The sequence below is a fragment of the Schistocerca gregaria genome, chromosome 1 (genome assembly GCF_023897955.1).
Source record: "Schistocerca gregaria isolate iqSchGreg1 chromosome 1, iqSchGreg1.2, whole genome shotgun sequence".
Classification (NCBI taxonomy): domain Eukaryota; kingdom Metazoa; phylum Arthropoda; class Insecta; order Orthoptera; family Acrididae; genus Schistocerca; species Schistocerca gregaria.
The window spans coordinates 376,575,958-376,588,265 of NC_064920.1; the positions used below are offsets into that span (position 1 = coordinate 376,575,958).

Here is a 12,308-nt window from a genome sequence, read left to right on the forward strand (position 1 = left end):
TTTATTGCTCCTTTGCCTTAAAGCAGTATACTGTTATAACCAGCAAGTTATAACGCTGAAACAAACGAAATATAACGTATCCAATATGGCAAACCAAAAGGAGTGAATGAGGGACGTCATGTGACTGAATTCTGATATCAGCCGAGTGCCAGGCACAGATCCGAGATTTAGTCACTCGTACAAGACTGTCAACGCAAACGATTATTTAAACTCGTTGCAGAATTCCAACTTCCTAGTCACTCATCCTGTTTGCTCACTGGCTAGTGCTTACTTTTGGAGCAGGGTGTCCATGTCATGCGTAAGACTTCGTTGGTTTTAGGAACAACAGATGAACCTCCATGTTTGAATTATAGAATGGTTTGATTTTCCCTTTCGTTCTGAGACTTTATTTGCGATTCGACCAGCTCACTGACTGATGGTGAAAATTACAAACCTCCAAAGAGGTTTGAAACAATGCACAGACCTGTAAGTGACATCCGAAACTTATTTGTAGAACTACAGTCAGCCTTAGAGGCAAGTGAAAAGGCAACAAATAATCCCCAAAATGAGGTTAGCACAGGCAAAAGAACAAGTATAGAAGAAGATTACAGATACTCAACACGACAACTAGCGACATCTAGTGACCCGAAGCAAGAAACACCATACGGAAACCAGACGCCAGCAATACCTGCCGGGCAGCGGAGCACTCACTGCAGTCAGGAGGCGACACCAAGTAACCACATACAGAAACAGTCGGGAAGCAACTTATCAGTGCTGACACATAGTGGCCACCAAGGCAACCCCTTCAGCGAAGACAGGAAGAACATACGAAACAATACTCTACAATCAGCGAAAACAAACGACTTGGAAATAGAAGACGAATACAAACAAGAAGAAAAAAATCACAAAAACTAACACAAAAAATGGCAGCCATGATGGAACATCTCACCAACACCCTACGAAACATCACAACCGAAATTACACACTTAGCTGGGCCTGGGGCCACAGGAAAAGTGACAGCTGATCTTACCAAGTGGAACCAAACCAAAGAAATAACACAGAATGTCCCCACCCCACCAACTACACAAGGAGTGATAATCAACGACAAGAAAGATAAGAAGACCACACCGAGAAATGACAAAAAGGAAACAGACTCTGACGAAACAACCGGTCAGGAAAACAATCAAGCGTGGATCGAAGTCCCAAGAAGGAACCACTGAAGGAATAAACATATGATGACCCCAATAGTAATGGGCATGTAGCAACAACCATAACGAGAAATGGACTCAACAGATGGAACACTCCAAGCAGCAGTAGGCAGAGCGTGGCTCTACATAGGATAGGTACACTGCAACTGGACGCTGGATAAACTTATCCAACACCTCAGAAAACTGAAGATCACGGAAATAATAGAATGTGAGCAAATAAAATCCAGAGGAACACTAAAAGCCTACAAAGTAGGCATACCACTAAACGAGCTTCACAAGATCACAGATCCATAAAAATGGCCTGAAGGGCCCCAGAGCAGAGGCGCCGAACTCGAAGTTTAATCTACTTCTTTGGAATGTAGAAAGACTAAGAACTGCCTTAGATTTGACAGAAGGTGAGCTCCTAAGAAGCCATGACATACTCATCCTGAAAGAGACTTTCGCAACAGGCAATATGGAAATCCCCGGTTTCTACTCAAACTCATTCCTGCAAGAAAAGTACCAAGAGGAAGACCTACAAAAGGAATATCCTGCTTCTACAAACCAACGACAGGAATAGCATCTTGCGTCTATGAACAAGAAGACATGTTACTAATAGAGACTGAGAGAGTGACTTTCATAAGCCTCTATATGGAACCCCTGACCCTGATTGAGGGCGTCGTAGCAATCATGATGACTTCTCTAGAAAAGATAGCCTCTTGAAAAAGTGTTGCTATAGCGGGAGACCTAACCTGCAGACTAGATAAGCATGACTGCAGAAGTAAGGAACTACTACAGATGATGGCTGAAGAGGGATTCAGACTGGTTAACAAGAGAGGAAACAACACATATTTTGCACACAATGGTAGCAGTACCATAGACACAATCCTTTACAAAGACAACGATCTCGAAACAATGGACCACAAGGTGATATATTCCGCTGCAGAGACACCAATAAAGAAACACTGTCTAGTGACAACTACCTTCAAAATGATAAAACCTAAGTGCACACAACAGAAAAAAAGCACACGAGAAGAACCTCCAGAAAGATAGACGAGAGTAAAATACACGAAAACGGAGATAACCTCAATGTCTTTGAAATCAAAATACAGAAAATGCCCTAGATGCTTAGCAACAGAGCTAGAAGACATAATTAAACGCGCAACCACCACAACCAATGATAGAAAGGAAAACAGATGGTTCGATCAACAATGCTACACAGAGAGAAAGAGTGTCTTATTAGCCCTCCACATGACCAAACGGAAAAAAAAACACATGACCTGATCACATATAGCAGACTCATAAAAGAATGAAAGAAACTCCTACAGAAAAAAACGAGACGATTTCACAGAAGAATGGTGGAAGAAGCAAAAGAAAACCTCTACATAGCTCTAAAGCCACGACAGTCACAGACAATGGGGAAAATAGAGATGCCAATCAGGGAGGACCACTTCACCAACATCCTAAATCAACAAAGAGCTCATGAAAGAACAAGACAATACGAAGACATTAGAAGTTTAACGACAGAGGAAATTAGAAGCATTATATCAACCCTGAAGAACAAGAAGCAGCAGGGCTGGATGGGATATTCAATGAACACATCAAGATAGCCTCGGAAGTTTCAATTCCAGAAATCACAGACATGATGAACTTACGTCTGCACAAAGAACGAATCCTGGAGAGATGGAGAACGTCGACAATCAGAATGTTTGCACAAGGGCAAAGAAGAACCACATGACCCAAACTCATGCCAGGGAATCCCACTAGAGAACAATCTCCTCAAAATACTGACAAGCCTAATGAATATAAGACTAACAGAAGAAATCGACAACAAGATCCCAGAGGAACAAGCACCTTGCACGCAGTCAAAAACCACATAGACGACACAGAGGAGGAAATACAACTCCCAAAAGGAAATTTCCGCACAGTATTCGTCGATTTCACAAAGGCATTTGACAATCTCAACAGGACCATAGCATGTGCTAAACTAGAACAGATGGTGGAACAAAACAAGGAACTACCGTAAGTGTCTTGACACACATTATCCTGAGAAAAAAATATCATCATAATATCAGACAACGTAACAACACAGACAAATTGAGTGTTACAAGAGGATCCCCTCAGACCCCTTCTGTTCAACATAGCCACACACGACGTGGTCCTAGCAATAAGCACTTTGGCTCCGTCCCTCAAGATCTATATATATATGCACACAACTTTTCAAAGCCAAAATTGTTCCTATGTAACACATAGAAAAGAAGCAACATGGTAAAAGCTAAGCTATGGAGACCTAATAAGAATGGAAAAAGTGAAGGCAGCCCTCGGAATTTCCAAGTACACCGAGTCAAGACTAGCGTACGATCTCGCGAGAGAAACGTTTCTAGTAGAGGACCTAACATGGAAATTCAACTTGTCCTACACAGACAAATGAAAGAAACTCCAGCTAGACAGGGAGAAGAAAAAGAGGGAGATATGGCCAGAGTTCCGCTCTTCAGAAGCCATGACAAACAGAGCATGGAATGGCGGCACAAACGAGGAGCTGAGACACTTCATAAATTCCATGGCGGTCCACGGCTACCACCACATAATCTGCAGGACGAAGACATACCACGACACGAACTCGATATACATATGTGAACTCTGTGAAAAACATTGTGACCGATACCGCAGTCTAACATAAGAGTTGCTACACTCACTGCTGTAAAAGTTGTTACCGTTTGACAGACGAAGCGAGACTTGCGACCAGCGGAGAGTAAGGTGAACGTCAGACGTGTCGTAAGCATAATGTTTGTTTTGCATCCATTTCCTAGGTAATTTACAAAATATTTGGGTTATTTTCTTGCCTCCAAGGGTTTGTGTAGTATCAGAAGTCATATATGTTTCTAAAAATGATTCTAAAATAAGTGCAAGTACGGACAAAAACCATGAATCGAATGCCAAGCTACAACACATTCGTGAAGAAACACTTGTGACGTTGGATAGAATTTCAGCTTACCAAATTGATATCAAAAGAACATAATCACACAGATTCACACGTAGGAAGCACAGGCATGTTCCTCTACATGCAAAAGCGATCGACAGCTCATTTATCGTTCTGTAAGCCTACTGTGTTTGTCATTGTCGCCTGTTGCCACAATTACGACCTTCATCTTTGTATTATTATAAGTGGGACAAACAACTGCCAAATAGTGGGAGAAATATGTCGAAAACATTATACTGAGCTGATGACATTACATTTCACGCAAAACCAAATATTTGAATTATCTTCAAACAATCTGTCAGTGAACAAGGTGCTAACCAAATAATGCCACCACACGAAGGAAGCAAGGAAAATTAAGTGACTAACAACAGAAGTGAATGAAATACATACCAAACATTACGCTTTTGTAAGACACGAATAACTGAACTTAATCTAACCACTTTATCGTCAAAGCAGGTCTGTGTTGACGATTCACGCGAATCTGGCACTGATACATGGAGAGTCGAACTGGCTGCTTCTGTGTCATATGACTGTTTTACAACTTTAGATCGATCGTTGAATCTTTGTGGAAGTTTCCTCTTCATCGTCAGTTGAGGTGGCGTATTTGGGATGTCAAACTGTGTGGGTACTGCATTGCACACGAGTTTATTATCGCGTGCGTTCATGAACTGGTTTTGTTCGAAATGTAGCGAACAAAATCTTATATTATTATACAGGTAAACTGGGCCTTTTTTCAAAAGGTCTTCTCGTCAGCTATTAACTAGCCGTTTTCTGCTCCTAAAACGAAACATTAATCATTACACACTTGTTTGCAAGTGAATCCTGACGATACAGTTTAGTAACATGAGAGAATATATCTCTCAGGATCCTTAGGAAACATAAAAAAGACAGCTATGGTGTCTTCTACCAATTTATTGTGCTACAAACGCTCCCGCTTGTAAAAACCAATGCAGAAATCATAATAAACAACCACTATTCGCTTTCACGATCGCGCCGAACTCATAGTTTACTGGCCGCTTGGGGCGCTGCTTGCCACGGTAGGCAAGTTGAGGCAACAAAATCGAGACGAAGTGTCGCGACTGTTATGTTAGACATAGATAGTTAGAATGTGCCGAAAACTCGTAGTAGCGTGTATTAGCCGTGTGAAATCAATCATAGACCTTTGTCTTGAATAATGTATCTTAATATGCACATCTTGTGAGCAATAAAGTTTATTATTAATAATTTTCTAACCTTCTTGCAAACATCAACCGACGAAGAAAGGCGACCATTTCATTTGTTTACTGTTTAGGTTGTTGAGATGACTGATTATCATAAATGCGTTGTGTTTATGACCTTTCCTGGAGTTTCCTTCTATTTTAAGAATTGTGATGAGCCCTATGGAGCTTATAACATGTTGGGAGCGCTTTAAAATGATGTGAGAGAAGTACTGAGCAAGGTTCTTTTTTAAATAAAGGAGTCAAAGATAATTTTGTTGTTTTATTGTCAGTAAAATGTTTACCAATGTTTGTGTGGTATTGGCGAGACGGCTGTTTCGTCCTGTACAGATTGATATACATAATATCCGAAACATAAATATAAGCCGACAGACACTAAGTTCTTTCTACGAAAGCTATAGGAAAAGCGGCTACACGAAATCGGATAAGAAAGTTTCGCGTCTAGAGCTTATTCGCAATGGACTTAAAGAACTTAAAAAGGAAATATTCATTTGGAAAGATGAAATTAAAGAGAAATTGGAATCTGATCCGATCCTTATATACAGACCAGGTAAACAATATGTTATTTCACGTGAAAACTCCCTCGTATTGGTTTTCGCAGGAAGGGAAATGACGTTAATTATTTACCCCTTTTTTGTTTGTAATAACATGTATGTTGTTAGTGTCAGTAGTGATTTATTTCGAAGTTTCAATAAATATCGTAGCCTTTAAACTGTGTTGGAGGACAGCTCACAATTCGTAGTTTATGTAGGATATATGCACATTATATGCTTCAAAATATTCGTCGAAAACTTTCCCTTCATCAAATATACGTTTGGTGAATGACTTAGAGTTTGTTTATATGATGAAAAAGGTAATAAATGGCAAGGTATGGGTTAAGTATGACTCAAATGCAAACATTATGCTACGGTATAGGTCAGTCGTATCACAACCTTGTTTCGACATTCGTTAGATTAGCCAAATCACAACCAAGTTATCACGTTTCCAACCAACCGAGACCTCGGGCTACCCTCTTGGTCAATCTGGTGCCACAAACAAGCTGTGTGTGTGTGTGTGGGGGGGGGGGGGGGGATGTCGTTTTAAATTGCTCAGCAAGGGAATCCTCCTTCCCAATAGCGTTTAGTGTTTACTCATATTTACTGTGTATGTTAGAACTTTATCAGTTTTTTGTGAATACAGAAACAGTGTCAAAAATCTTGACTCTTACCTTAGTTGAACTGCAATGTAACTGATTGAAGATCATATGCCCTCTCCCATTTTTCTTAAAATTTTGCTGGGTTTTTTAATTTGTTGGTGGATTTCCTGCCACTTGGCATTGCGTAATATATGACATAAATAAATTGTTTCATACCTTATTTTTCAAGTCTTATTATCTGACAGTCTCGTCATTGTGCATATAAGTTACCACTGATTTTGTCTGCTTGTGGATTAGATCACTGAAATTTAATGTGCTGTATTGTGTTATCTAGAGGAGGGGGTGACACATTGTAACTAAGGGTTCGTTTAAACACTTTGCATTTCTCAGCACTGGAACCTCTATTTAATTGGGGAATAGCTATTCAATCAAGTTCCATAACACGACAATAGCTGTTAATAGGTTCCTCTCTGTCATTACTCATAATGATATTTACTCACACTGTTTCGTGATCTTGCAAGTAAAAGCTCAGTTCATTTTTTTCAGTAGCGCATTTTCATTGTTTAATATTAACTGAAATTAATGAGATTTATTCACTCAATTAATTAGGGGAGTCTGTATTTAATATACTGTTAACCACAAAAATAAGCTTTATGTAAGAAGTAACAGTGGTTTAAACTTAATGTCTGCACATGGGACAGATTTCAATGAACCATCGGGATTAGATTTCAACACTTCTGAAATGTAGCCCATGTGAATAATTTCTTCAGAAATTATAATATGTGGAATAATAGGTAGGCATATAAAGTAAGTTGTTTTCTTTAAGATGTGGGTAATGTGTTATCTCAAGAAAAAAGATGTGTATTAAATTAGAAATACCTGAGAGAAAAAAAACTGCAAGGTCCATGGAGGCACTATATGATGACATGTTGTTTAGAACTGCTGCAGATCTATTTGGGATCTACACTTCTGCTTTAATTGTCAAGATAAGAAACTGTATTGTAGTGGATCTGGCAATAATAAACTCCCATCGCCACAAAATTATTGCCATTCAGAGTAGGCTCTACAAGTCTGCATGTTTTCAATGCAGAATGTACAGTTTATGACAACATATTAAAAGTAACAGACATGAACTGTGGACTGACATGCAAATCAGTAATACAGCTTGGCTCAACCATACAAAATAGTTGAGTTAACTTGGCCAAGCATTTCATGAGCCAGTATCATCAGTTCACCTTACTAAAATTTGAAAACACTAGTATATCAAGAGCAACTGTTATGCAAATGTTGCAGAATTTTTTGATTGATATGGATAAGCTATTCATTCAAATTCACGAAAGACTGAATCTAGTACAACATGAATCTAGTACAAGCAAAGATAAGCCATTGGTTTTGAGCTATAATTCTAGTAAACAAAGAACTGTAAGCAACCACAAGTAAAGGACAGTTGAATATACACCTGGCCTTTTCCAAAGCCAGCAGCAAAAAGTGTAACGGGGAAGAAAAATATGAGACATCAAAAATCATTAATGTTAACTGGAAAAACTGAATTGAACAGGAAATGTTGAAAAGTTTTTTGTTTTTTTTTGGGGGGGGGGGGAGGGGGAGGAGAAAAAGGTTGTGTTTTTTATCAACATGCGAGTAATACAGACATGCATTGTGAACTTACATGGGAATCTCTGGAGGGAAGACAGTGTTCTTTTTGTGGAACACTAGTGAGGAAGTTTAGAGAACCAGCATTTGAAGTAGACTGCAGAATATTACTGCTGCTGACAACATACATATTGCATAAGCATCAAAAGCTTAAGATAACAGAAATTAGGGCTCATATGGAGGTTAGGTGGTTGTTCTTCCCTTGCTTGCTTTGCAAGTGAAATAGGAAAGGAAATGGCTAGATTGGTACAAGGTACCCTCTAGCACTCACCATATGGTGGATTGTGGAATATGAACATAGATGTAGATGTTAAGAAAAATGAAATCTGAAAAATTAACAACAAAATGGTTGCAAGTCTGCAAGAAAAATTTTGTTGGATGAATCTTCACATAGTGAGGATAGTGAAGTTCTTTTGCAAGGTAAGTCTGATTGTGAAAATAATGAGGTAAATGTTAGACTACAACTAAATGATTTTGAACTTGTGGAATAAGCAGAAAACAACAGCAGAATCCTACGTGTAGGGAAAATATAAAAGAAAGCAAAATAAAAATTACAAAGTAGAATTTACATGGCCAATTATATTTCTTGAATTATGCATCTGTAATTTTGCTACATTTTCATGCACTGATATACTTTAGGCCTGTTACACAAATAAAATGAATGTTTAGTTCATTTGAAAATAGTAAGAACTGCTGTTATTCAGGTGTTGAAAAGTGCACCTTGGTTGGTGTACGTTTCAACAACAAGGAAACTTCAACTAAAATATAAATTGGAACTTTGTTTATTACTATGAACTGTGATAAAAATTTATGAACTGTACAACATACTATAGTAACTAATAATGGCAATTAGGAAAATAATGGAATATCAGGTTTCATAGGAAAGAAATATAACCTACAATGTGTTGAAATTTCCCCCATCTCCATTATTAATTGCTCTACTTAGTCACTCTTCCATCTTATATTTCTATCATAATGTAAGAGAACCTGAGGTATGTGAAATGAGGATAGCTAATTAAAAGGAAAGAAGAAACAGTATACCAGGTATTCTTATGAATCATCAACAGTTCTATTGATTCTGTGCTGCTTAAGTTATGAGGAAAAAAATGGTTCAAATGGCTCTGAGCACTTAGAACTACTTAAACCTAACTAACCTAAGGACATCACACAACACCCAGTCATCACGAGGCAGAGAAAATCTCTGACCCCGCCGGGAATCGAACCCGGGCGTGGGAAGCGATAACGCTACCGCACGACCATGAGCTGCGGACTATGAGGAAAGGCACACGATTGAAAGTGACAGTAAAGTTACAGATACAGTACTCAATCAGCTATGATCAAGTTTTAGTTTTGTTCCTCAGGTATTTTTGAGTTTTAAAGAAATCACTTTCAACAATAAAATTTCATATACCGTAAAAATCTGACATAAATCACCATTGTCACAATGTGTGAGCAATTTATAAGTTAACTGATGCTGTTGCCTTCACAAATGTGAAATTGGGATGACTAAACATTTTCTACATACAAAATAGTTGTTTATAGAGACTTACACTCAAAATAATAAAAAAAACCGCACGCTAATTCAACAGGGTTAGAACAGAAACGTTGTTAGGAGAGTGTCTGTGATTTGATGTAAGAAAGGGATCTGTGATATGAAATCATCAGAGGCCATGTAAAGTGGTACTATTTTTTTTGGTAATCAACTCGAACAATTGAGAAATTTGAGTAGGGTTGGGAAGAAAATAAGAAAGAATAATAAGACGAAAGCTGAAGAAAATAAGTTGTCAAAAGACAGCAAAAAGCAGAAAAAGAGACATGGAAACAAGAATTCCCTGAATACAGTTGCAGGACTGGCTGATGGAATAAATTAGCAGTGCACAATAAAATAAGGGAGTGTTAGTGAAATAGGAGTAAATGAATCTGTAGGGAAGAAAATAAGTTGTTTAAAGAATGTTCCAGCATGGAATTTCAGATAGACGTGAATCTTACACAAAGAGCAGAGGAGCAGCAAGTAAAGAAGAGAACTGCAGAAGAAAAAGTTGTACATGTTGAACATAGAAAAGGAAAGAGAGATGAGAAATGTGTTAACACTAAAAAAGTGGGAGAGTAATGGAAGGGGAAAATGTATATCCTTAGGAGATGAAAGGCCAACCACCATTCCTAGATATCCATGTCAAGCGGGTGATGCCCTAGAGCATAACATCTATCAAAAGCCTCCACATAGTTTTCTCTTTTCCTATGTATCAAACAATGTGATGTATCATGTAAGTTACTGGACTCGCACTTCAGAGGAGGGCTCAAATCTCCATCTGGCTATTGAAATATAACAGCTCATTCTTCATACAATTCCAGGAACTAATTTAGTTCATCCTTCACATGGCACTAAAGCTAATTCAGGTTGTTGTGTCATTAGCTAGGACCCATGTGGATAATCTCCCCTTTCGATCACCAAAATGTAATTTTCAATAACATCATGACAGGGTACTCTTCAGTATTAAATTATCGTTTTGATTAGTTACAATTAGAACCATTCAGTTACTGTGAATCAAATAACGAAAGAGACATCAAAAATACTGTTTTTCTAATGTTTGAAACTATTAACAATCTTGCTTAACATACTGTCAGTTTACTATGCAAGACCTAATCATAACAACACATAATTACTTAGGAATTACTGAAACTCATAAAACAAAATCTTATTGATGATGTACCCAAAGCAATTATTCGACTAGTGTACTATTAATTGACATTCTGTTAAAAAAAACACGTATCTTTGAAACCAGAAACATGTTAGTAAGAATTGGGATGAAGTAGTTTCTGTATAATTAACAAAAGTCTAATCAGCATTGTTTACTCAAATGATTTCAACGATATTTCCTTAAAAACAGAGAAAGTAATGTTGATTTATGTCACATTCCAAACATTTCATTTGTAACTACTGGATGACGTTATTTTTGTTATTTACTAATAACTTTTGGAATTAGTGAATTTACTATATGTAAAAATGTATTGATTGTTATAAAAGATGTTGCTTTTAGTGACAAAATTTGTTTTATCCTCAGCATTGCAGTGACATCACACAGCCCAGATTAATGTTTTTAGTGTTTCGGTAACACCTTTAAAGACCGTGCCAAATTATAATTTAAAAAGATCAAGGCCAGTTTAATTCACTATCCTATCTGAGCATATGCTATTTCTGTGTATATTGGCACTGATAGAACGTTAACTATAATCTTTTATGTTTATCATATTTGCATGCTTCTAGTTGCCATCACCCAATCCAGGGTGTCAGTGCACTAAGAACTCTTTATAGAACACATACCCAGTCAGACCAAGATAGTTAAACCTCAGAGTTGCTACACTTACAAAAGGTGTTCAGTGTCTATGAGTCATCCAGCAGGCAGATTGAGTATGCAGTCTAGAGAGCCGCAACACAACAATAACACAGGATCCTAAAGCCATTGCTGTTATCCTTATGATAGCCATAGTATTCATGAAGTTTTGTAGAATACTGGAGAAGTATGGGTTAAAATGTTGCTTGTTTCCACCAACTGAAAACAGTGGTCATCTGGGCAATATCAAGGGTGGTCTGGACTTTTAAAAATCTAGTTTTTACCATGTTCCATGTGAATTTGGCGCTGCCTATGTGGGACAGACAACTAGGATCATTGAGGTCAGATGTATGGAGTTCAAGAGGCACACAAAGCATATACAGTGTAGCAGTTCGGCTATGATAGTTTTTATGAGAAAACAGTTCTTTGAACTACATCGGGTGAGGTAATGAGGATCAAATTCTGGCTTAAACCCATTGTTCTGGGACAGTTAACATGAGTGTATAGAAATCACTCTGGCAAAAGAGGACCAAGATGCAATACAGCAAGGTTTGGTGGGAGTATTCCATTACTTTGCTGAGAGAGAATGGGCAGTGGGCTGTAGGTTCAACAGCAACACTTCAAAAACTCATCAGCAAATAATAAAATTTTAAATGAGTGACAAGTTAAAATTATGTGTCAGACTTGGACTCAGAGCTGGTATGTTATTAAGTTGATGCAGGCAAATTTTTCTCATATATTATCTCAACGCTTAAACTTGCCAGAACATTCCCTCTATTAAAGAAAAGAGTGTAAGGTCTACATTATTGTTAGAGGACATATGAG

The 12,308-nt window shown here is 37.9% G+C and overlaps 1 protein-coding gene across 1 annotated transcript in view; it reads left to right on the forward strand.

The window, feature by feature from the left end:
• Positions 1 to 5,186: 5,186 nt before the first annotated feature.
• LOC126347677 (complex I intermediate-associated protein 30, mitochondrial) overlaps positions 5,187 to 12,308 on the forward strand; it is a 48,147-nt gene continuing 41,025 nt past the window's right edge. Inside the window, exon 1 of the mRNA XM_050002293.1 lies at positions 5,187 to 5,913. Coding sequence (XP_049858250.1) covers positions 5,640 to 5,913 — 274 coding nt within the window. The 5' untranslated portion in view covers positions 5,187 to 5,639. The remainder of the gene's footprint in view (positions 5,914 to 12,308) is intronic.